Here is a 26,675-nt window from a genome sequence, read left to right on the forward strand (position 1 = left end):
TTGATGCGGCTCTTTACGAGGCGTCATCAGCTTCTCGGCCCTTGCGATCCAGGGGTGTGGGGCTTGCCCAGGACGAGGAACGGCACATGTCCCCAGCGCTCCGATTGTAGCAGGGCCGTCATCACCCTGAATCTTAGCAGTACTTAACGCTACGCCAGCACCTGGCACTGTGCTGGAGGAAATTACACTATAATGCAGGGTTGTACTATATGATTCTTTGAACACACCGTGAGGAGCAGTTGTGGGCCAGCGTTCTTTATTCTGGGTAACTGAGGAGGGCTCCTAAAGGGCTGAAAAGCAGCTCGGTCTGCTGTGAGGTAACCACTAGAGAAGAAGGACGGACCCTCGAGGCTGCTTAGTGATGGCCGGGGGGCGCCTCAGAAGCAGGTCTTTCAGGGCTTCCTTACAGCTGTGGAGTCTGGGGCCCTCTGGGCCTGGGGCTAAAACCAGCACCTGCACCTGGATGAGCCTTGCTGCGGAGGCTCCCTCAGGCATCGACTGTTCTTACATGGCAGGTTCGGTTTGAGGAGCTTGGAGTCCCCACGGGACTGAGCTGGCTGCGCTGTCGCGATGCTCAGGAGCAAATGACGGTGGCATTGGCACAGGCCACGGTGGAATGCTTTTCATTATACAGTTCCAGCAAAACCTGGTATTCTCCCTGAAAGAGACACAGGGTAAAGCTTAAGGTGTGTGGCCCACAGAACCATCAGCCATTCAACAGATAGCTATCGAGCACCTTCCGTGAGCAGGTCCGGTTCTAGATCCTCGGGAAAAGCAGAACCCGACAAACCAAGCCCCGTCCTGTGGAGCTTACGGCTCGCTGGCAGAGACAGGCCACACCCATAATAAGGAAGCATGCATGCTCCGTCACATGCTGATGCCACCGAGGGAGCGCAGGTGGGGAGGGCGGTGGATGGGAGCACGCCAGGCTGCCCTGGGGGCTGGCGCTTCCACATTTGAGGAACAGAGAGGAGGCCAAGGGGGCTGCAGGGAGAGAGAACCACAAGAGGAAGGAGAGGAGAGGGGGTTGGGGATGACCCTCACAGGCCATGGTGGGGATGCTGGCTTCTCCTCTGAAAGGGATGCAGGTCATGAGACCATTTTCCCCAGAGGAGTGGCCTGATTTGAGGTGCATGTTAATAGGATCCCTCTGGCTGCTGTGTAGAAAAGAGACAGAAGGAGCAGACGGGGGAAGCAATAAGACCAGGAAGTAGGTGATTGTAACAGGCAGGTGAGAGAGGGTGATGATTCGGAGCAGACGGTAGAGATGGGGAGAGGGGCTTGGATTCTGGATAGATTTTGAAAGAAGAGCCGATCTGATTTGCTGAGGAAACCCATGTGGGTGGGAGAGAAAGAGGGGGTTAAGGGTGACTCCAAGGATTCTGGCCTGAGCAACCGGAAGATAAAGCGTCATTTGCTGAGATGAAGAAAACTGCTGGGGGAGCAAAATTCAACTTCATGAAATCAAAATACTCCATCAGAAAAAGTATAGCTGCTTTTTAGGGTTCCTTTCTGGCAACAACACTCCACAGAGGACTCCCTTTGTCTGAGGTAGCAGCTGCTGGCCAGGCTGTTTGTGGAATTGCAGAAAGAACCAGAGTTCAGCCACATCTGTCTTGCTCACTGCTGAAGGCCCGCCCAGCCCCACACACCACTCACTGGAAATGCTTCTGTAGACTGACCGTCTGCAGAAGAGGAGCTCTGCGGCGGGGTAGTGGTAAGAAGGGCAAAGGGCTCAAGAGGGAAGGATGCACAGGAGACTCCTGGCCCCTCTTCGATGTGCCTGTCACCTGAAGAAGAAAAGGGGCTTAATCTGTATAAGCTGGAGGGAAGGAATAAGTCAGACTACTGGATAGAAGTTACACGAGAGGCAGTTTTTGTTAGAAGAGAGCAACTTTCCAGCAGTTAGCAGAGGCCCAGAAGCGAGCAGCTTCCCCAGCACTGAAAACTATATTCCGGAGAGCCAGGCTCCGCTCTAGGTGGGAGGACTGAGGCGGGTGACCCAGGGCACCATTCAACTGGAGGATTCGGTGACAGAATAGGCTCCCAGGAGTCTGCTCAAATATGGAGCAGATGTGGTTTCAGAAGCAGTGTTAGGAATTTAACCAAAGCAGTGTACAAGTTAGAGAATTTATTATGAGTAAAGACCAGCTCAAATTTGCTTCTGATTGTGTTTAATCATCAACATCATCATCATCTACTTTTCTTTTAATTGTCCTTGTGTATTTAAGCACACACCCTACAAAATTATTGAAAACCAAATGAATTTTTCATTATCGTGTTATAAACCTAAGAAAAGATGTAGTATTTGAAGGAAAGGGTTCTAGATTATGAATTACAAGATGTATGTACTCTGGTTTAAGAGGCGAGGGTATTTAGGCAACTGTGCCAGTGTATAGGTGAGTGGAGGAACATGCTGGAAGGACAGGAGGGGCAGAGTAGGGACAATGGACAGAGAGCAGCAGCCTTTCTGCTGCTGAGGAGAGCGCTGAATTAGCGTGTTAGGAATTTGTGGTTGTATCCTTGGCACTTAGACAGTTCAGGCTGTACCTACAAGTTGTTATCCATGTGCTTTGGAAGCCCATGGATCTCTAAATTCTAATTCAGAAAACAGCATCACAGACAGATGCAGGGCAGCAGGCAAGACTTCAGTCTGGGCCAAGGGACTGGCTATGTTAAAAAGAAAATAATACCAAGACACTGAAGATTGACTGCTGAGTGGAAAAGTTTTCAGCCAAGCAGGAATGGAATTAGCACAGAGCACATCTCTGGGGGATTTGGTGGGAGGAGGGGATCTGGGGGAGGACTTTTAAAATCAAAAGGCTTCACACTGTGTCTCCATCCCATATTAGGAAGCAAAGTCTCTGAGCCTTGCTGGCTGGCTGTCAGCCAGGGAAGCCTGGGCTGGCTGAGCTGGTCCTCGGCCAGTGTGGGACCCATGTTGGGATTAAGGCCTCCAGATGCCTCTGCAGCATATGTGATAGGTTGCATCTGTCCCCCTTGGGTTATGTTCCCTGTCATATCTGGCCAGGTGTCAGCAGGCTGGGGCAGGGTCAGAGCTAGGTTTCTGTTTCCCATGCCTAGGCATCAGGTGCGGAAGAGGTAGGAGGACCAGGCACAGAGACTCTATGGATGCTGAACAACCAGGCCAAGGGCCAGGAGACCTGACCACTGTCTTTGCCCTCACGTTGGCTAACATCATTGAGCACTGTTGTTGGTCAAAGAATGTAGGTAGGGCACTCACCTACGCAGCCTGGGTGATTGCAATAAAGCTTTTTACATCTCTGGTAAATTTTCTTTCTGAGTGATTCTATGACTTCAAGAAGTTCTTTGCCCCTCTGTTTCATAGCTATTGCTAAGGGGAACTGGTTTTTTAAAAAAGCCCATAATGCAACATGGAAATCAATTGTTTGCAAACATTAAGTCAATCTTCAGTGAGAAGGTCAGAAGGAAAATGGGGAAGGAAAAAGAATCCAAATAGGAAAGATTTAAAGAAAAAACACTGGAGAATTTAGATCCCACATCCTAGAAGTGAAGAGAGTTTGCAGAACTCTGCTGTTATACTGAAAGGCCTGAGGAGAAAACTCTGGAGAAGAACCCCTGAGGAGGCAGGGAAGGCTGGAAACTTCCCGGCTGCTGGAGCAACGGTTAGTGAAGGTGTGAAATGGTCTAGAGCCAAGACGGCTTTGAACCTAGGAGTCTAGAGGCTGGGCGGAAAGGAAACATACAAGAGAAACGAAACTGAGTTCAAGAGATCCTTTATGGAGAAAGAGATCCTTTTCTAGAGTCATTTACAGGTTTTGGAAGACTGAAAGGATGAAGTTGAAAACCTAAAAAATTAAAATGATTAATTTTAGTGATTCTTTTCATATTGTTCCATGAGATTCTCTCAGGAGCAGCATGTTGAAAATTTATTGCTTATGTCAGAGCTGCTTGAATTCAGACACTTTATAAAGCATTATTTTGAGTAAAAAGGAACTAGCAGAAAATTCTACCCTTAGCTGAGAGGCTCACCAGTGAAGGCTCAGGACGTGGACATTTTATTTACTTGCTGGCAGCCCATGAATAATTACGTAAGGACGGGGACACGGGGCCTGACCGTTAAGGCTTCCCGGTTGTGGAACAGCCAGCTTTACCGAGTGCTAATGACACAGGCCTGTGGCTGCCCCCCACACCCCAGCTGCTCGGGCCACATGAAGTCCCTGCAGACACGGCCATCCCGCAGAACTGGATGCCGGGTGTGCCTCTCAGTGGGGTGTCTGCCCAGAGGATCCCCAGCCGTCCACGGTCCACAGGATGGAAAGTGTTGGATTCCAAAATGGCAAAACCAGGGTGTTAGGCATTTGTAAGTGCCCACTAGGAGGTGACAGCCGTACTGAGAAAAGGTTTTCTTAGTGACGGCCTGTGAAAAGTTCTAAACTGTTTAATCCCCTCCTCCTCCCTTCCTCCTTCCTTCTCTCCTCCTCTCCCCCCTCCTTCGCTCCTTCTCCTTCTTCAAGAATCTGCTTAATACGATAGTTAAGCAACAAAACAAAACGGAAAACCAAAACCTTACCGGAGGGATTTCAAATCCAGGATTATTGACAGGGCCGGCATAATAAATCTGCTCTGAAAAACACAGAAAACATGGATCATGTTTTATAATCATTGGAAACAAAAATGTTTTGCTCATATGATGCGGCTCACTGTGCCCTAGGGAATCCAGCGATGAGAAAAGGTCTCTGTCCAAACATTGCTTATATTCTAATGAGGAGGCTCAAAGCTTGTAAATAACTAAACAGGACAGTATCTAGATTGTAAAAAGTGCTAGAACGAGACATGCAGGTAACGGGAGAGAGGCAGACAGTGGCATGGTTAAGAGGCCAGGCTGGAGTCAGGCTGCTCAGGGTTAAATCCTGAGACCACCTCCACTGTTTGACCTTGGATAATCATGGTCTCTTTGGGCTCAGTTTCCTGGTTTTTAAGATGAGTATAATATTGACAATAACAATGCCCACTTCATGGAGCTGTGAAGAATAAAAATGTAAAGCACTAACAGTAATGTGTGGGAAGCACTCGGTAAATATTTGCTAAAAGGATGAATTGGGAGATGCCGTGTTTGATAGGATGGGATCAGGGAAGGCATCTCTAAGGAGATGATGTTTGAGCTAAGCCCTGACTGAGGGAGGAAGATGAGGCAACCACCAAAAGAGCTGGGAGAAAAGCACTTCAGGGCACCAGAATAAGGACAAATGCCCTGATATGGGGAAGAATTTGGGAAGCTGGGAGGACAGAAGGGGGACCCGTGTGCTGAAGCATAGCGAGCAAAAGAGCCCATGTTGAAATGAGGCGGGAGGTTGGGGGGAGAGGTATTTCAGGATCTTGAGGACATAGTAAGGAGGAAGGTAGTAAACAGTCAAGTGAAAATGCCTAATTTGTGTTTTGAAGGGATCATTCTGCTGTGTGGAGAGGGCTAGACTGGAGGCTCTTCAGGGGCGAGGCTAGTGCTGGGTTGGTGAGCATGGTGGTGGTGGAGACAGAGCAAAACAAATGAAATCATGATTGTATTGGGAGACAGGACTTACCGATGAGCTGCATGTGCAGAGTGAGGGCAAGGCAAGGTTTTCGCTTGAGCACCTGGGTAGATGGGAGTGCCATTTACTAAGATGGGGGAGCCTGGGGAGGAAGGAGTTTAAGTGTGTGTGTGTGTGTGTGTGTGTGTGTGTGTGTGTGTGACTAAAGAGCTCTATATCTGGGGGGTGGTTGTTAAGGGTCCTTGAAAGCAGTTGGATACATGGATCTGGAATTTCGGGGAAGAGGTCAGGGACAGAGCCTTGAATATTTGAGTCAATAACATGTAGACAGTGATAAAGCCATGGACAGGATGAGACCTCCCCTGGGAAGATAGAATTAATAGATAGAGAAGCAGAAAGGGCCAGGACCACTCCTGAGGCCCTCCAGCATTCAATTGGGTAGAGAAGAAGAGCAAAAGGAAGACTAACAAGGAATGGCCATGAAGTGCAGGGTAAACAGAGAGGGTGGGATCAAAGAAGCCAGGAGACGAACGCTTTTCAAAAAGGAGGGTATGATCGTCTGTGTTGAAAGCTGCTGAGAGTCAGCATAAGATAAGGACAGAAATGTGCAGTGGATTTGGCAACATGGATGTCAGTTACTGGCCTTCACAAAAACACTGGAGAAGTGAGAACAAATGCCCAAATGGGGTGAGTTGAAGAGCGATATGGAGGTGAGGAAGTAAAAAAGTTTTGCTCTAGAGAGAAGCAGAAAAAAAGAAGAATAACTGGAGGAGGGTGTGGGGTTAAGAGTGATTTGCTTTTTTAAAATGGGAGATACTATATGATATTTGTCATTTGAGGAGAAGGACCTTGTAGAAAGAGAGAGATTGAAGATGCAGAAGAGATGGAATAACTGGAGAAATGAAGTGTTTAAGAAGGTGGCAGGGGAAGGGTTTGCCTGGGCTCCTGTCTGATTTCTGCTGTTAAGGTCATAGTCAAAGAGGTGGAGGAAAGTGGAGAGTGAGGGCTGTGGCGCATCGAGGAGCAAGAAGATGGTATACAATAGTCATCATGCACGGTGGGGAAGAAATTTACTTGAAAAACAATAGGATTGCGAGGCAATGTTGAATACTTTTTTTTAAGGTTTGTGGCCATGAATTTAAAGATACTTCAATCCTTCCAGAGGTATATTTCCTCAGCATCATTCAGTAGCTCTGATGCAAGAATGGAGAGGGTAGATGGTTAGGTTGGAGTTTCGCTGGACAAGAGTGACGAGGAGAGAAAGGCCAGGCTGTTGGGAATAGATAGAGGGGAAAGCTTACAGTAATAGACCGTGGAATCTAAGGAGGGTAAGGAAGAAAAGGAAGGCAGGAGGGGTTGGTTGATAGTGAAAACAGTGGTGGAATTGGTTAAATGGAGTTCCCATTATTGTAATTAAGGTCCCAGAATAGGTGAGCTGGAAGGATATGGTGAAGCCAGAGGGCAGAGGCTTGATATTGAGATTTCAGAAGTGGTGCATTCACTGTTGATGACAAAATGCAGGATTGACGTGGGGGACAGCGGTCGAGGTGGGATGATGGAAATAGTTGTTGAAAGTACAGAGGTCAAGTTGCTGAGACATCACAGTGCGAGGTGGGCCATCCACGTCAATACTGAAGATTGAAACCTTGCCCAGCTCCTCAGATAGTGACTTCCTCCTCTGTGAATCCCCAGCACTGTGCGCTTAGCATTATGATAGGCAGAGTGGCTAAGAGCACAGAGCGGGTAAGGTACATAACCTTTCCATGCTTCAGTTTCCGTATCAGGAAGTGGGGTGATGATACTATCCACCTCACAGAGTTGTGAGCATCGAATGACATAATACATGTAAAACCCTTATAACAGCCCCTGGCACATACTAAGCACTCAGTAAGTGTTTGCCATTAATATATGCGTTCACAAATCCACACTACTGAGCATCCATCTCACATAGGTCAGGTATTACACTAGGTGCTGGATACAAGAGTAGACAAGAATATTACGTGAAGCATTTGAATCAGTGACCACCCAAAATTTGGAATCATTTGTTTAGAGGGCTGCTTCCTTCACTAGCCTGGGTTTCTGTGTCATCTTGTTTGCACAGCTCCCAGTACACTGCATAGAGTCTAACACACAGCAATATGTAGTTATTGAATGAGGTTATTGAAGGAGCAGAACCAGAGCCAGCTAACGTCAGTCTTATTCCTGCTATTGTAATCCTCTACCTGCTGGAAGGGTCTGGGCCTGGGATGTACTGACACAAGAGAGTGGATTAGGGAATGAGCCATTCAGAGCAGCCAATCTGGTGATGGGAGTGAAGGGATGGTGGAGGAGACTGGAGGTGAATAAATACTTACTGTTTCATGGATAGTGTTAGGCATGAGGATAATCCTCCTTTTCAAAGCCCTCCCCGGGGTGTCTGAGACCTGAACTTCTACCAGGAGACCCGTTCCTTCTGTAGCCTTGGCTTCTGTTAAGTGTCCGTGTCCTCAACATATCTGTCCTTCCTGAACATGGTCAATTCCTAGTACCTTCCAAGGGTAACATGCGAACATGGTGGATGCCAGATGGACAACATTCCCATTTCGTTCCACTACATGTACTGATCCATTCATTTTTAAATGGAAATATATATTTGGTTGTGGATATAAGCAAGAATTTTATTGGAAACTACTGTTCTGTATGATTATGATGTGGTACTTAGAAATAGAGATGTTGGTGTTCTGGAGTCTATCCTTAAGAATCTTCCAGTGCAACTGAAGAAGGTAGAATAACTAGCTATCCAGAAAGTTAAGTGTGTGGGGAGTGAGCAGTGTGAGTGGGTGGTGTATCTAGCAAGTGCAGATGGTTCAGAGGGGCTGCCTGGAATTCAGTTGTAGAGCTGGTGTGTTGTACAACCCAAGGGCATACCATTCATGTCATAATCCATGTACAACAGAGTGGCCCAGCTACCAGTGCATGATTTCTTTTTAGCAAATTCTCTCTTCCCTAGTGGATACTCTCTGACTCAATCCAGAACAATCTAAGCAGTGACAAGGAGACCCAGGACCAGTCTGTTCTCGCAGAGATGGTTTGTTTCATTTCAACTCACCAGTCTCTGGAGCTACCTACTTTCCGCCTGGCTTGCAGCCTTCTCACTGATTCTGTCACTTCTAGATAGCTGTTCCAGAAAGTCTCTTAGCTTTTGTTGGCTGGAATAGGTTTCTGCCACTGGCAACTCAAGGACTGTGACTGCTATGGGCATGAACCAGTCAAAATCACTCATGCTGGCCATCAGGGTATGGGACACAGCATGGCTCTGAAGCAGAGTCCAAGGATGGGGACTGAGTGTGCCGTCCATGTCTGGTCTGGTTGGGTTCCCTCGGACACGTTTTGTTATTCGCTTTATGCTTTCACATGTTGTTCTAAGGTGGTGTAGTGCAAACGACTTGACCTAGGAAGCTGGCTTGGGTTTGGGACCCAGCTCTCCTGCTCACTAACTCTTTGCAGACAATGCTTAACCATCCTGAGAGCCAGCTTCTGCACTTGCAAAACAGAAATAGGAATGCCTCTCCCGCAGGGCATTAAGAGAACAAGAGAACTTCTATGTAAACTCACTGAGCAGAATGGGGTCCCCAGTGAGGATGGAAACAGTAGCTATTAGTTGTGTTATTATTCTGGATGTAAGAGGAGTAATGTAATGCAGACTTGCTTGGCGGATGCTGAGGGGCGCGCTGAGTCTAGGTTTGGGGACCTTTTTGCTGAGCCAGTGTGCACCCCTGCTAAGTTCTGTCCATGCCTTTTTTGTTAACTTGTGTCTTTAAAAAGGATGATTATGGCTTTTTGAGGAATACTATTTGAATGATATGTAACGTTTTGTTATGCTCATTTAATGCTCTGAGATTTGCTAATTTGTGCTCTTCACTAATAATAGGTTCTTGACTGAGGTGAGAGATTGTCATTAAATTGGCCTCTTACACTTTATAGTTTCAACTGGAGCTTTTCTGGGGCCCCATGAAGTTCCTAAGAATTGCTGCAAGTAACTCATGAAACTGTCTTTTTTTTTTTTTTAACCTGATAAAACAACACCTAAAATTAAATTCTCGCTCCTTCCCTTCTCAGATCCTCTCTGATTCTGAGATTCCTTTAATTAACATTCTCACACTCCAGCTCTATAAAAAGAGCCCCAGTATATTTGTCTCCACTTCTTCCTCTCCTGCGTTTGAAATCTTTACCGGTTTTTAACGTGCAGTGGATTAAAGAAATTCACCTCCCTGGTTCTGAGCATATGAAGTCATTTCTGCAAATTGGCTCTTTTTTTTTTTTGACCCAGATTTTTGTGTGTTTGGCACGTAGTATCTTTTTAGAGAGGAAATTGATTTTTAAATTCTACAAATAAAAGGTCCCGAGCGGCTTTGGGTTAGAATGAAATGGGACTCGGGGCTGTATCTGCTCTAAGGCCTCTTGTTCTCAGTGACCAGTGCAGATAAAGTGCTTGCTGATGCCTGGATTCTGTTAGGCAGCATTCCTGCCATTTTCTAACCCCTGCTAGTATCTTTTTGGAATTCTCTCCAGTCTTCCAAATTTATTACAAAAATGTCATCAATATTTAAGCATTATAAGGGTGCTTGACAGTGTAAAAATAGAGTTACAATTTATCATAAACAGGCCAATTAGTATATTCAGAACAAGGATTTAAAAAATATATCATTTATTCGTGTAATTAGCATTTTGAGCCTCTTCCCTGCCTTCTGGGTCCAGCAGGGGGGCACTCAGGGGACACTGTCGAACTAGGAGGCCACAGCCCTGCCCTTGACTGCCAGTGAGTGGGGAGCTGGGGTTCTGGGAAGGCCCCCTTACAACAGCTCCTGTGGGCAGCCATCACACGGTGAGGAGGGGGGAGGGAGAATGTTCCAGGCAGACCAAGAGCCTTGTCTCTGGAGTGTGAAGAAGTGCATGACTTCCCTGAAGTGAGCTCGAAACACAGTCTTCATCCCCCTTCCTGCCTTGGGGTGGTTCCCTAAAGAGACCTGAAAAAGTGGCAGATAGCCGAAGCCCGAAGGTAGGAAGCTCCAGGCTTAGCCTAGCCCTGGTTTTTATTTTTTATTGTATTTTTTTCATGCATCCTAATTTGTCAGTTTCTCCATCTCCTGGCCATTTTTCCTGTAAATCCCTACAGCCTCTGCAATCATGTCTCTCCTTAGGGGGGGGCCTCCAGAGGACTTCAGTGGGGTAAGCATGCCTGTACTATCTCAGAGGTGACCTTGTGCCACACCACATACAGCTGTGCAGACTGGCCTGGCCAAAGGGGTGAGTAGGAGCAGAAATCCAGCTCCTGCCCCATTAGGTCAGGCCATGCAGCCCGAGGCTGGGCTGGTCCCATCCGCAGATACTCCTCGTGTCCTGCATCACATCCCCTAGCTGGCTGTGAAAACATGGCAGCCATGGTGGGCATTAGCCATGTTCTCCGACATCCTCCCGGGTCAAGGGCCTGGCACCTCTCCATACTTTCTGCTGCATGCAGACCCATGAAGGACAACTGGGAAGTGCAGGGATGTTATCCCCTGGAGGAAGCCCTCAACCCAGAAGGACTTGGAATCCGGGGACAGAAGCTGCAGGCTCCTGACTCTCAGAGGGACAATTCTGACACATACACTACTGTTCCCCAGGGGTCCCAGTGGTGCCGCGGCCCAGTTCTCCACATTGGTAATCAGCTCCCTAATACATCACTTCCTGGCTTTTCCTCCTGCCCTGAGTCCCTCTTTCTCCTTTCTCATGCCTGCTTCCTGGCATTGCTTCCTAGTAGACTGCCCACATCCAAGTCCTTGTCTCTGGCTTTGCTGAGGGGACCCCGAGCTAAGAGTGCTTCCTGGCAGAAGGTGCACGTTTTCCTAATTTGTACAAAGGCCACATATGAGCTGGAAACCTGCTGTGGATGTACTCGGACCTGTTTCTGATGATGGAGCCCCCCAGCCTAGAAGCTAAACCTGAACACACTGGAACCTGTTCTCTGACTCTTGTGCCAAATAGCAGGAGGGAGCATGGATGCCCTGGATTGTCCCTGTGAAGGCTCTGAGCCTCACGCTTTGGGAGAAGACAGGGGCTGAGAAAGAGAGACAAGGAGGTGAAGACCACAGGTGTGCAGGTGGGTGGCCATGAGGGTGCCAGCAAGCTTGAGAAAAGAGGGAGCAGAGGAAGGAGGGGAGAGGTGCCCAGCGAGCCTCTCGGTTTCTGCTTTCTTTATTCCGTTGGGTGGATTTTACTGTCACTAAACAGTGGACCCATGTGGTGGAACCTACAATAAATAAAGTATGCTTTAATAAGCTGGATTTGCAAACTTTGGGATCCCTCGGTGTGTCAGATGACCCTTTATTGGGAGGATTATTTCTGTTGCTACTGGGAGCTCAGCAGTTAGAACAGGTTCATTTTTATTTCCACGGCATTTGGATGCTCCGGGTGAACGTAGGTCAGTATGTTCTGGGATCCTTGCTGCCGTCTTTTTCAGAATCACAACTGTACTTGGGAGCTCATAACTGTCCAACTAGAGTTTGGAGAACTACACGAATTCTCGTAGCTTTGCCTCTGCTGGTGAATTTGATGTCTTCCCCTGTCCGTTCAGGCAGGCTGGTGGGTCTGCCTCAGGGCCTTTCACTACTAGAGAAACTTAATGTTATTTACAACTTGAAAATAGTCAAGTTGTAAATATTCAAAGTATTCAAGTAGATAGCACAACTTTGTAAATATTCAAAATATTCAGGTACATAGGACAACTATGTACTTGGAATGGATCATTTCTAAAATTATTCATTGAGACTCTTTCCACGGCTTATTTGTTCATGGTCCCGCTCCTTACAGCTCTCCAGCAATTCAGAGATTTGCTTGCTATCCCTGCCTGTTGTCTTTCTAGTAGTACGCTGGCTTCCTCCCAGTGACAAACTTCTATCAAGAGCCCATTGCTGTCTTACCTTCTTTCTCTATCAGGAATGGGTCATGTCACTGACTTTTAGCCAAATAGTTTCTCCTCTAGTAGGGCACATGGCAGGTGGGAGCTTTAAGGGTCTAGGAAAGGGTGATGATAATCGCCCAACAGGCAAACCTTTTCTGAGCGGTAGTGTGATCTCCTAACAGAAGCACTTGTATCTCGTCTCAGGTACATGAGCGAGGGTGTTATCAGTGACATTCTCAGAACTATTTGACTTTGTGAGGGCGTTTTCATTGAAATGCAGAGTTTGAATTTTCCTTGGATTATGCACAATTATTTGACTTCTTTACCTGGTATGTAGCTGTCAGGTAAGGTGTATCGGTTTTCCATTTGGGGGTTGTGCAGGCTAGTAAGGCTCCACCCCACCCCCCTCAAATGATGTCCACGTTGTAGTCCCCGGAACCTGTGAATACATTAACTTACTTGGCAAAAGGAACTTTGCAGGCGTGATCACGTTATGGCTTTTGAAATGAGGAGATAACCCTGGATTATCTGGATGAGGCCAAAATAATCACAAGGGTCCTTATAAGAGGAGGCAGGAGATCAAAAGGAGGAGAAGATGATATGAGGATGAAAGCAGAGTGAAGTGATGCAGCTACAAGCCAAGGAATGCCAGCAGCCTCTACAAACTGAAAAAGTCAAGGGAACAGATTCTCCCCAAAGCCTCTAGAAGGAACACAGCCCTACTGACGCTTTGACTTTAGACTTCTGACATCCAGAACGTAGGAGAACAAATTTGTGTTGCAAGTTACTGCGTCTGTGGTAAGTTGTTACAGCAGGAGGGAACTAATACAGTGGTCTTGGATCAAGAGAGGAGGCTCGAAGTGGTGGATCTCAAAAGGGCCAAGAGTGGTGGTTCGTTGGCTTCCAACAAAGGCCCTTCAGAACCACAACACCAGCATAATCTAAGATTTCAGCAAAAGAAAGGGACTGGGGCTAGAGAGTGAAATTTCCAACTTAAATTTGTACAACTGAACTCAGGACAGATGGGTAAAAAAATTTGAGAGTAATATAGAAACTACTAGGTCAGTGCTGTCGAATAGAACATTCTGCAAAGATGGGAATGTTCTTTATCTGCATCATCAATATGGCAGCTGCTGGCCACATGTGGCTATTAAGAACTTGAAATGCGGCTAGGGTGACTGATGAACTGAATTTTCAGTATAATGTAAGTGTTTTAAATAGCCACAGGTGACTACTGGCTACCCTATAGGATAGTGCAGCTTTACGTCAGCACTGTCTAATAGAAATACGACGTGAGCCACATATATGTAAAATTTTCTTGTAGCCACATTTGAAAAAAACGAAAAAGAAATGAGTGAAATTAATAATATATTTTAAGCCAAATATTAAAAACATTACAATTTCAATGTGTGACCAATATAAAAAGTATTAATGAGATACTTAAAAATTTTTCATACTATTTTTTTGCACAGTCTTCAAAATTCAGCGTGTATTCTGCACTTAGAGCACACCTCACTTTGAAGTGGCCACATGTCTGGTGCGCAATAGCCACATATGCTAATTACGCAGTCATGGATGAGGAATGGAGGCCCAGCAGGTGAATCATTTGCTTCCAACTGTATTCCTCCTGCGAGACAGTTTTGTCTTTGCTGCTCAGCTTCCGTCCTAGACATACACAACTTCTGGCAAAAGGAAGGAAAAGAGAGTTTAAGGTTCTTTTCCCACCAACCTATTTCTGGATTGCTGTGGATAAACACTTATTATAACCCTCAAAATACAACTTGCGAATTGGTGGGCTGATTCCCAGAAACGGAAATGAGGAAGATGGTGACGGGAGAAAAGAGAAGGGAAGAAACTGAGCTCCAGAAACCTGGGGCAGATGCAGGAAAGAGAAATAGTCATCGCAGGGGGTGGCCTTTCTCAGATTGCGGGTCCCTGGGGTCCATGCACATCAGGATTTCTGTTGAAATGCAAATACCAGCAACTCCTGGGATCAAAGTTTTGGAGTAGTATATGGGAGCTGGGAGTCGCCTTCTCAATTAGCTTCCTAAATGATTATTACACGAAAGTGTGTGAGTCATTGAGCCAGATTTATGAAATTCCATAACAGGCAGAGAATTTGTAAAGGAGCTTGTATTGTCTTAGAACACCAGAAATGCTTTGGCCCTAGGTCATCATTAGTCTCAATATGCTGGGCTCAACTAAAATAATTGACTGATGTTAAAGGACAGTTTCAACATGTTATTGGCTCATTTATGAATGGGTTTGAATTGAGGATAGAGGGAAACCTCCCCAGGGTTTAAGATTCCTTAATAGGCAACAATGTTTCCTTTCTTTTCCTTTTTTTTTTTTAGCAAGAAGAAGTCGTGTTTTGCTTGGTCATTTCTGGTGTTCTCTCTACTGTGATCATTGTTTCCACTTCTATATTTTGCAGTTCAAGAGTGGAAGTTTTCTGCTAACGCAATAATAAACGACTGTTTTTGTTGATTTTCCATGAATTTGCAGCAGCGGTGGCTGCCCAGGAATCACACACAGGAAATCCACAGCTGCTTGAAGCATGCAGACAAAGAATAAAACATGAGGAGAAGAAAGGCTGTAGGCTGAAGAGATGGTGCTTCAAATTTCCAATTCCATGAGAAATGCTAACGAACGGGCTATCTCCAAATGAGCGAGGGGGCCATGGAGACTCCGGGTTGCCAGCCACCCGAGAAAACACAGCTTGGACCAGAGGCACGTTCCTGCCACCTCTGAGGAGAAAGGTCGTAAACTTCTAAGCCTAAAGGCTCTACTGCCTCTCCAGGCCTTCAGAATAAAACGCAGACTTCCGCTCAGATTGATGACTTCAGGGGCTCAGAGCCCTTGCTCAAGAAATCCCTAGTCAGCTGCATAAAGTAGCTACCATTTATCACTTATTGAGTGCTTCCTGTGTGCCAAACTCTGTTCTAAGGGCTTTGCATATGTTATCCTATTTTATCCTTATAACAATCTTTGTAATATGTAATATATAATAATATCCTTATAACAATCCCATGAGGTTGCCAGTATTTTCCTTATTGTACAGATGAGGAAATTGAGGCTCAGAGAGATTGAGTAATTTGCCTGAAGTCACATAACCACAACTGGTAAAGGTTCAGCTCTGTTTAGGTCTAGCCTCCAACCCTGTGCTTATCCATCATTAGGCTAGTTCTTCTCAAAGTGCGGTCCCTGGACCAGCATCATCAACCTCACCTGGGGACTTGTAAGGAATGCACATTTTTCAGGCTCCTCTCTGCATCTACCGAATCAGAAACTGGGGGCGGGTCCAACAATCTGTGGCTGAGCAAGTCCTCCAGGTGATGCGGACGCGTGCTGGAGTTTGAGAACCACTGGACTGGGCTAAGCCCCCTGGTCTCCAATGCAGCACTTCAGTGTGGCGAGGCAGGCAGCAGACAGTTCTTGGAGAATAACATTGATTTTGGTAGCATGCTGCCTGCAGCTACAAAATGACAGTGGGGATGATGATGGCAAGAGAAACTGTGCAATTTCCCAGGTGGCAGAGAACCATTAATCCCCACCACAGGTCTATTGATTTATCCATGGGAAGTAGAACCAAGACATGCGAGTTCCCATCGAAGCCACTTTGTCCCCTGGGCTGTTAATAGTGGTTGATGAAGGACAGGACCAGAAGCTGGGTTTCGGAGAGATAGAGAATGAAGGGCAGGGACCAACGGAGCAGAAAGCCTGAAGCAAGGGAGCTTGTAGGCGCAGGTGGTCTAAAATGGCCCAGAAATCAAACGCAAGCAAACAGATAGGGCAGAAGTGATAGCCCAGAGAAGACATATTTTAAAATTGAGGTCTCAGATAAAGCTGCTTGTTCCCCGGTCCCCTCCTCTTATAGCAGAAATCAATGCCTGCATTCCTGGGGCTCACATTTGCTGCTATGTGTGCAGTGAATGCAAAACAGCTGAGTGGCGAGGGCCACAGCAGGGGTGCACGCTGTGGGTGTGCTTTATAGAGGTCGTCAGGTGGATGGCGTAGATTAATGGAGGGGCTTCTGCTAGGGAGCACTTGCCTGGAAGGTGTTTTTGCCCTGTCTTCTACTATAGCAGTGCAAGGCAAAAGACATTTTGCTGAAAGTATTTATGACAATTTTCCCAAATCTAGGCAGTTTCCAAATTTCCTTCATTTCCTAGACCTGTGAAAAGGAGCACATGGAAACAGAGATAGCTAGGGCAATAGACGTCTGGCTGATGAAATCTGAATGGCTGGTCTAGATAGAACAGTTAAGAGCAAATTTTGAGTAGTCACAGATGGTCAGATTGAGAAGGTTCTGTAATTAATGATGCTCAGAGGATGGGCTGACACATGTGTTCAGCATGAACCAGGACAGGAGAGAAACATCCTAGCTAATGAAAGGAAGGGAGGACAGGTAGCCAGCATGAGTGCCCACTATGTCTTATTTGTCTAGGCAAAGTCAGTGAGTTCGCTTGCAGGATTCCTTAGCTGCTGTCAGGGATAAGATCTGCCTTGGGGGCAACATCATGTCAGAATTTAAATATAGCTCTCAGGGGATCTATTCTGTCATATATTGAAATTCATCTAATGATGATGTATTCCCCACTTTGAACAAACACTTAAAGTAGGAAAGTTCAGATTTACACAAAAGATAAACCAGGGAGCAATTACTTCCTTGACTAGAGTTATTCTTCAGCATGCGAAAGGAGTCACTGTGATATTTATTTTAATTACAAGCTTTCCAGATGCATTTAAAATTAAGTCCACAACGAATTTTTTTCTGGAGCTTACATATTGCATGAAGTGAAGTATGTCAATATCTACTGTATGTATTTCATAATAGATTTTGCTCCTACTGGAAATGGTTAGCACACACATACAGGGACAGGTCCACTGTGCACCAGCAGTTCTTATGGGGACTACTGTCTTCTGCACCTCTCTGGGCTTCTGACACAACTTTCAGCTTTTCATTGTGTTTCATCCATGTCAATCACAGCTGTCGAGGTCTCAAAGAAGATCCGTTGGCCTACAGGTCTCCTAGTTTGTGATCACATATACCCAGTGTACACACAAACACACTATTTATTTATTTAATGCCTCTATGCCTTTAATTTCAATTGGTTTTGGCAAGAGACTGGGTACAACTGACATTCACAAGTCAATCCATGAAGCAACAAACAAGTCATTTTTGAAAGCCGATTACTTGGTTAGTGCTGAAACCAATGCCTTTTGCCTGGGTTGACCTACCCTGGCCAGAACTCACAGGGATTTGGCCAGAAACAGGTTCGACAGTGAAGTGTCTTTTGACATTCATCATGTTTACTTTATGGCCTTAATCTGGGTCTTTGCCCAAACTTCCAGGTTCATTTCCAGCTGAGAATCTCGTTTCTACATAATATATTCTAGATAGCTAAGACATGAGCCACTCTGCTCTTTTGAGTAATTTCCTCCCTATCTTTTATTTAGGGGGAGCATGTCCTGGAGGGGCTTGTTCCTACTTCTCAAACTGACACTTTAGTTTCTTGTTCAACAGTAAGTCTTACAACCAGTTTTTTGCTCTCTTTCACTCTTGTTTCACTCTCATCTTCCTGAGGAGGAATACTCTAGGAAACTCGTTGCATAAAACAAACCCCATTTTGTTGAGAATGGCATCAAGGTATGTTGAATTTGTGACAAATCAGAAGAGAATGAAAGGGATGGGGTGAATGCAACTCACTTCCAAGCTGGACAGGGCTGTGGGTGTCTCTGTGGTGTCGGTTAGTGGTGACAAACCCAGACTTTGGGAAAGTCCCTGTATCAGAGCATTGTGGGATAGTCTTTTGGGGCCATGGGGACAGACCACACCTCTGTGGACAGGTGTCAGGTTTCCCTGAAGGGAGTGGACATTCCCACGACCGCTCATTCTGGAAGGAAGTCAAGCCAGGAGCAGAAAATGAGAACTTTAGAGACTGACCTTAAACGGAGATAAGAAAACAAAACAGCATGAAAAGACACAACAAGAAAAGACTTCTTCAGTCACCAGTCAGGAGATCCTAGGATCCTGAGCAGGTTGGCAGTGTTGGGCCGGCTGCCCCCTGGCTTCCAGTGAGCTTATCTGAGCGAGAATCCTCCCCTCAGGCTCCTTTCTATGGGAGACCCTAGCCAGTTTATAAAGCAGCTGCAGCCTGCTCAGGCTGCTCCACCGCAGCCTTATGGTCCCTCAGGTAGGGGAGGAAGCAGAGAGAGACGGGCCGCGACCATGTTCATTGCATGCTTTCTGATGCACCAGGATGTTCTGCCTCTTTTCTTATTTAGCCCACTCTTATCCAATGAAGAGTTATGGTTACTACCATTCTACAGATGAAGTGACTGAGACCCAGAGATGAAATGATTCTCCAGAAAGAAGGGCCTCTGTCCCCAGCCTGTAAACGGCAGCTATGGGGAGGGGAGGTGGCCATGCTTTTTCCAAGGCGCTCTTTCTTCCCTGCAAGCTGCCCCCTCATCAGTTTTGTGTAAAATCCCCTTTCCTTGCCCCAAATCTGATTTGTTGGCATTGATAAAGTGTAGTTAAAGTTGTTACCTTTTCTCAAGTAACCTGGATCTGAATTTATCCTGAACCTTCGGTCAGGGTTCACCATAGTGAAAGCCAGAGGGGACCTGTGCTCAGCAGCTCTGGGGAAGAGCCCTGACTTCTGGCTTACCTTAGAGTAGTCACTCTCATATTTAAGCGTGCAACAGAACCACTCAGAACAGGGTTGGCAAGCTATGGCCTGTGGGCCAAATCCCGCCAGTGTCTGTTTCTGAGCAGACATGAGCTAAGAATGCTCTTTACGGTTTTAAATGGTAGGAAAAACTCAAAAGAATAATATTTCACAACATGGGGAAATTATATGAAATTTAATTTCAGAAAATGGTGTCCATAAATAGAGTTTTCTTGGCACACATTCCTGCCCATTCATTTCCATGTTGTCTATAGCCACTTTTATGCGGCAACAGCAGAGTTGGGTAGTTGCAACAGAGACCTTATGGCCTGCAAAGCCCAAAATATTTACTGTCTTGCCCTTTATGGAAAAATTTGCTGGCCCGTGACCTAAAGTGCTTATTAAAATACGGAGTGCTAAGCCCCAACCCCAGAGTTGCTAGTTCACTGAGTCGGGGTGGGGACCAAAAACGCGCATTTCTAGTAATTTCCTAGGTGATGCTGATGTTGCTGGTCTGGGGACCATGCTTTGAGAAACACTGCCTTAAATAATGGCTGGTTGTGCCCAAAGACGATCATTTGATTCCTACAGTTTGGTCATGCATTTTAGATCTTTATTCCAGTCCTAGTGGAGGGCTGAAATGAGTCAGACTTCCTCTCCAGCAGAGTTTCTTTATGTTCAAAGAGGGTGTGTAGCAGCTGGGTCTACAGCAAGTCTCTGGAGCCCGACTTCCGGGAGAGAAATGCAGCTCCACCGCCTGCTGGCTGAGTGACCTTGGGTAAGTTACTTAACTTCCCTGGGACTCGATTTAATATGAGGCTAATAGCAATAGTTTCTACACTTCATAAGGCTGATGCAAGCAGCACCTTAGTGTACACACGGTACCTGGCAATGTCCCTGGTCCACCTCAAGTGCTCTGATGACGCTGGTTGCTGTGGGGCAGTCCCTGCCGGCTGCAGAGGGAGGCTCCTCCGCCTCGGCTGATGCTGAAATCACCTGGCCCGGGTTCCACCCCCAAAGATTCTGATTTAATTGGTCTGGGGTGGGGAGTTTTAGAATCCTCAAAATTTTAAAGGGATATTATAATGCAGCATCCTAAAGAAATATAATGTCACATATATAATTTTACATATTTTAGTAGCCATGTTTTAGAAGGTGAAATTGATTTTAACAATGTATTAATAATGTTTTATTGTTGATAAATAATAAATGTTAATGATATATTTTACTTACAATATATCACGAATATTATCATTTCAGGATGTAACCAGTATAACAGTGATTGAGATATTTTACTTTCTTTTTTTCATATTAAATCTTTGGTATCGAGTCTGTATTTTACACTTACAGCACATGTCAATGTAGACCTGCTACGTTTCTGTGGCTGAGTAGCCACCTGTGGCTTGTGGCCACCACATAGAACAGCAGGGCTCTAACTAATGTGCACCAAGATCGAGATCCCGGGGGAAGGGCACAGTTGGTGATTGTGGACCGGACCAAAGCTGGCTAGCACGCGGAGGTCCTCCCGGCATTACTCTTCTTTTAACCTGAGGATTAGGGAGGTACTGCAGCTTTATGGTTAGTAATCAGGTGTGGCCATTGAGGACATTCAATCTAATCCCAATTTAGTCTTAAAAACTGATGGGGCCAGTTTGAAAGCATCCGAATCAAATAAAGCAAAGGAATCTGTATGAGCCGATGCACCCAGAGAAGAGAAAGGAACTGAGGGAACATGAACAGAGCAGGAAGTGAAACAGTGGCTTATATTGGTTCCTTCTCAGTGAACCCACAGCTGGGTAAAGGGGCCCGCAGGCATGCCGGGACAGAGTCCAGAGCGGGTGGGAGACCATCTCTTGACAGGCTAAGCAACACTTTGATTCCGAACTTTCTGCTTAACTCCGAATATCCTGGAATATGAAGTAGGCTATGATTCTTTTCAAAAACTCTTATTTACCCTACAGAGGAAGAGAATTCATTCTTTCTGTTCTTTCCCACAAAGATCGACTAACACTTAAAAGAGTAACCTTATAAATTTCTTATAAAAGCGAAAGAGATTTCCAAAAAGGTGAAAATAAAGATGGGCAGCTCCACCATTTAGAGATAACCACGATTAGCACCTAAGTGTATACCGTTTCAGTTTTTTTGGTGTATACAGTTACCCACATTTTAATAAAAACAGTATCCAATAGTGAGTACTCTTCTATAGTAAGCTTCTTTGTCTCTTAACAATATTCTTATGAGTATATTTTCATGTAATTTAATAATCACCTACAACGTCATTTAAAAGCACAGCATACTGTACCTTTGCTTGACTGAACAATGATCTACTTCTCCTTCTCCAATACTCAGACATGTAGGCTGTTTCCCCCACATTGCCCATCACACCATAAATGATAACGCCAAAGAGCATCATTTGGTCTTTGAATCTAGTGAGCTCTTGCCTTAGAGCTAGCTGAGGGAGACTAGAAGAGAAGGAAACGGGCTTTTATCCTCATAGTCTCACTCAGCCTGACCCATTTTGTAGTTTTGTCTGGCTTGGAGAACAGCCAGCGGGGTGCATGCTGGTTGCATAGTAAGGCCGTGGAAATGATGTCGAATAGCTCAGCTGCAACTGACGCCCCTCCATGCTGCTCGCAGTGAACCCCAAGTTTTCTCACTGCTCTACCAAGAAGGACCCAAGCCCCAGAAGGACCCCGTGGTCTGCTTAATATGCCCAAAGCAGCTTGGGCTTGCATTAACTTCAGTTTGCCTCGGTGCCATTTTTTCCCCCTTCTGGTCTTAGAATTAATCACTTCTTTGCAATAGAATCAGGCCTGCAGTAGGTTTGTGAGTGGGTTAAAAAAGAGTAATAACCCAAGAAGTCTCTGGATTTAAGATTTTAGTTTCTCTGGCTTATAGAATTTACATAATTATTCGTTCATGCTGCATTTGTATATCACTTTTCTAAGTGTTTTATGCTATATGAAATTTCCTGGCAATTCCCCAGGTGCTGGCTTCTCCGCCTGCCTGTGCGGTTATCCACTCCACAGCGGTGTAACAAATAAATGGCTGCAGGGCTGCCCAGTATTCGCATATGGTAAACACCTGCCTTTCCAGCTGCCAAACTAAATTGGATACCTCAGTTTAGGGGAACAATATCGCTTCTGTTTTATTAATTCTATTAAAACCATTCACAGGGGAAAAAACTAGTTTGGTTTTCTTAAACTTGAAGGACCAAGACAATAGGTTGTTTGCTAGCATTTGGTGTGCCTTATGTCTTTGTGGCATGCATAAACATCATTAGCTAGTCATTTTTGAGGTGGGCTGGTATATTTGCATTCAGTTCATCATATGCAAATTCAATAAAACAACTACTTATTGCATCTTTATTCTGTGCTAGGCTCTCTTTATCAAGTCTGTAGAGACAGAGACAAGCAAGAAATATTTCTGCCTTCAAGGAGTTCACAGTTTAATGGGGTAGACACACATACACACACACACATCTAACTATAGAATACAATTCTGGCTGAGGTAAGCAGGAACGTGATGCTCCAGGAGCATCCAGAGGGAGTCATTCCTTTAGCTAGGGGTTGGAGGAGAGTTTCTGAGAGGTGATACTTGAATTAGGTCTGGGTGCAAAATCAATGGGGAAACCATCCAAACAAGGTCATGTGTTACAATACAGGGTGTGGTCAGAAAGTGGCAAAGGACTTGATGAAGCTGTTGCTAAAGGTGCATGTGGGCAAGATGTAGCTGGAGAAGCAGGCTAGGGTCAAATTTGTGGTGGACTTTGATCATCAAAGAACACAAAAACATGAATGCGTAAAGATACATGCATTCCTATGTTTATCGCTGCACTATTCACAATAGCCAATGGCTTGGAAGCAACCTAGGTGCCCATCAAAGAATGAATGGATAAAGAAGATGTGGTATATATATACAATGGAATACTACTCAGCTACAAAAAAAGATGAAATCTTGCCATTTGCAACAACACGGATGGACCTTGAGGGTATTATGCTAAGTGAAATAATTCAGAGAAAGAAAATCAAATACGGTATGATTTCACTCATAAGTAGAAGACAACAACAACAAACAAACAGATAGATACAGAGATTAGGTTGGTGGTTACCAGAGGGAAGCAGGGAGGGAGGAGGGTGAAAGGGGTAATAGAGTCCACGTGTGCGGTGATGGATGGTAATTGGTCTCTGGGTGGTGAACACGATGTAGTCTACATAGATGAAATATAATGATGTACACCTGAAACTTATATAATGTTATAAACCAATGTTACCTCAATGATTAAAAAAAGAGCTTAGACTTTGTTCTATCAAAATGGGAACTCTTGAGGTCCTTTGGCGAGGGGGTGACATCATCAGGTCTGCATTCCAGGAGACCACGCTGGCAGCAGTAGGGAGGTGGGGGAACCGGTTAGGAAGCTATTCCACGGTCCAGGGGGAGATAGGGAGACGACCCAAGGAAAAGGAGGATTGCCCAGTATGGGTTCTTTCTTACTAGGCCGATAGTACTTCCAAGCATACCTGTTTCCACCTTTGGGTTCAAGAATACTTATTTTGGGGAAAAATTGGAAAGATAAACAAAAGACAGGATATAGGACTATAGATGCTGGCTGTAGCTGGCAGCCTATGAAGTTGTCAATCTTTCTTTGGGGGGTTGTTATCTAATTATCAGCTCAAGACCCTTTGAGTTCCTCCAATACATTCCATAAACTCAGGAATGCTGGCAGACCACCAGCCTTATTATGCTATGCACAAATTATATATATTAAAAGAATGCTGAAAAGCCTGGAACAGGCTTTCAAATAACCTTAAGGCAAACAGGAAAATGATTCTGTATTAATTTCCCAGATTTTCCATGTTCTCACAGGTGGAACCTGCTGGGGACGAGCTCTCCCTCTCGAGCGTCCTGGCGTTCCGCTTGTACCTCTTTGACACACACGCCACACACAGCAACTTGGAATAGTTGTTTTGTGAGTCTGTAATCTCCTCCAGACCATCATAAACGTCCTTGAAGGCAGGACCACTCAGCCTCCCCAAAGTACTAGTACAGAGTAAGGACTTAGTGTTAGAGGCAAAAAGGAGGGAGGGAGGGAGAGAAGGGGGGACGGAGGCCAGAAGGGAAGGAAGGAGGGAAGAAGGAAAGAATGACTGACTGCGGGGTGAGGAGTGTGGGATAGGGCCTGGCTGAGGGCAGGTAGACAAGGTTCAACAGGGACCACGGTAAAGAAGAGCTCACCGTGCTGAGGAAATACAGGAATGCGCCCGATTCCTCAAATACTTCAGGGAAGTTCAGCGAGGAAAACTGACTAATCAGGCGATGGTAGGTTAGCCAGGAAGGGAAGATGTCCCAATTCAAAACAAAATCAGATCACTGGCCAGAAAGAGCGCTTAAATCATAATTTTGAATAAACTCCTGGCCCAAAGTCACCATTCATACGTTTCATCGTTTGTTCTTTTGTTCGTTTATCCCTCAGAAGCTAAGATTATGGGCCCTGGATCGAGCCCGTTTGGGTCTGAGCCGGTTCTGTGACTTGGCGCAAGTTGCTAGATCTCTCTGTGGCTCGGTTTCTGCATCTATAAAGCTGGAGAATTAATAGTTCTAACTCGCAAGGTTGGGGTAGGAAGTGAATGACTTACTGGACGTACAGTTCTTAGAACAGTGCCTGGTACAAATGCCTCATGTTGTTAGCTATTTTACTCGGTTTGTGTCCTCTATTTAGCACTCCCTGTGCATCAGGCACATTCAAAATCCTGGGAATAAAAAGACAAAGATGATACGACCTCATCCTCAAGAAGCTCAGTCTATCGGGGATGACAAGTGGGAATAGACGTTTATAGGCCAACAAGGCAAGCGCTGTAATAGAGTTACCACGTCCCACACTTGGGGGAGCAGAGAGGGGGTGAGGAGTGAGGGCCGAGCTGAGGCTCATCAGTGACACACCACAGCCAAGTCCACCCACTTCATCCGGCTGCGCTCCCTTAAATTCCTTATTATCTTTTCTTGCACAAACTTCCTTTGTCTGCATCCGTTAGTTTGGGAAGGGGATCCTAATTTCTTCTAGATCCTTTGTTTAGAAAGCATGATTGGGTGATTTCCCTCTAGTTTCCTTGAATGAGGAAATAGATATGAGGCTGTTCCTGGAATGTGAAGCTAGGGGTATGCTTCCCCTTGGCCAAGGGGAATAGGAAGGGGCCCTGGAAGGAGGAAAACAACTGGGGAAAGACAGTCACGGATCAGGCCCAAGTTTTAGTTACATAAACAGAGGGAGGCATCTCTGGGCCTTGGTGAAGACAGTGGGTGCTGACAAGGAGGAGAGGAGAGGTGGGGACAGGCTGGAGTGGGGTTTCCAGGCTGTTCAGGGTATGTATGGCAAAGGGTCTAGGGGGCTTATGAATTGGAGAAAGAGAAGATGATAAAATGGGTTTTATGCTTCTGTGCTTTGAGTCTAGCTGCCTCATGCCCCTATCAGTCAATGACTCCGATGGGGAAGAGTACAGTAACAACATTTAGAAAGCTTCAGTTATTTTCTTTTTCATAGGCATTGCTGTATCAAGGAGACACTGTAACTAAAGAGATCACTGAGGAGAAACCTGGAAACACTTTGAATCTCAATGGATTTCGGGAGCTACTGGTTCTTTCTGCTGCCAGCCCTTTTTTATAAAGTGCTGCCACTAACAATAACAATTTTCTGTTTGTAAAGTGCCTCATGTGCATGTTTCATTTGATTTTCACACTTGCCCTGTAAGGTAGGCCCTGTGGGATGGGCCTTACAGTTACTTTTACATAACAAACGCTGAGAAGCGAGGTGAAGCTTGTCCAAAAGTAAGGGGTAGAACCAGGACTCCAGCCTGGGTGCCCATCCTCAGCTGCAAGCTGCTGTTCATCTGTTGCTGAGCCTCAGCAAGCAGTTAGAGAGACAGCTTACCCCCTTTCCTTCTTCCGCAGAAGGTGAACTTGGGCAGATCCTCCTCACAGACTGGGTAGGAGTAATTCAGAATGGACGATCCTTTAGTGAAGAGAGCCACGTCAAGAAACAGCTCCTTGATGTCCTCTCCTAAGGGAGAGAGAAGGCAAGCCTTACAATGAGTGTGGGGTTTGCTGTATATCAAAGCATTCAAAGTTTATAAAAGCATGAGCCAAATGATCTTTTTTTTCTAGAAATCTGCACTGTATGGGGAACAGTTTTCTTCTTTCCTTGGTAAAACGGCATTTAGGCAATGCTACGGGGGATTATGGTGACAGCCTTGGGAATGAAACACAGCCCTTTCACAAACGATGTCTGCTTGGGGCAAGGTAGTTAATCGGCTGCACCTCCCTGCCCCAATGCCCTGGCCTCTTAACGTGATAGCTGCAGGGTATTGTGTACCTCCCCTGACAGTGGTGGGGTGTGGTTGAGCCAGCATACCTCCCCCTGTCGCTGGGCAGATATTGTACCATAGTTACACGGGAAGCTTCAGGGCGCTCTGCAGTCCTGGCTTCTAATTCTCTCTGCCTTTTTCTACATTCCTCCTTTTTTATGTTCCACCCACTCCTCCTTCCATTCCTCTTTTCTCTCTTTCTTTCTCT

At 45.7% G+C, this 26,675-nt stretch overlaps 1 protein-coding gene across 1 annotated transcript in view; it reads right to left on the minus strand.

Annotated features, from left to right (window-relative positions):
• Nucleotides 1-251: 251 nt before the first annotated feature.
• Nucleotides 252-26,675, minus strand: part of LY86 (lymphocyte antigen 86) — a 65,325-nt gene continuing 38,901 nt past the window's right edge. Inside the window, exons 3-5 of the mRNA XM_046641280.1 lie at nt 26,035-26,163; nt 4,556-4,608; nt 252-658 (exon numbers count right to left, since the gene is read on the minus strand). Coding sequence (XP_046497236.1) covers nt 575-658; nt 4,556-4,608; nt 26,035-26,163 — 266 coding nt within the window. The 3' untranslated portion in view covers nt 252-574. The remainder of the gene's footprint in view (nt 659-4,555; nt 4,609-26,034; nt 26,164-26,675) is intronic.

This window comes from Equus quagga, chromosome 15, assembly GCF_021613505.1.
Source record: "Equus quagga isolate Etosha38 chromosome 15, UCLA_HA_Equagga_1.0, whole genome shotgun sequence".
In the NCBI taxonomy this organism is placed as follows: Eukaryota; Metazoa; Chordata; class Mammalia; order Perissodactyla; family Equidae; genus Equus; species Equus quagga.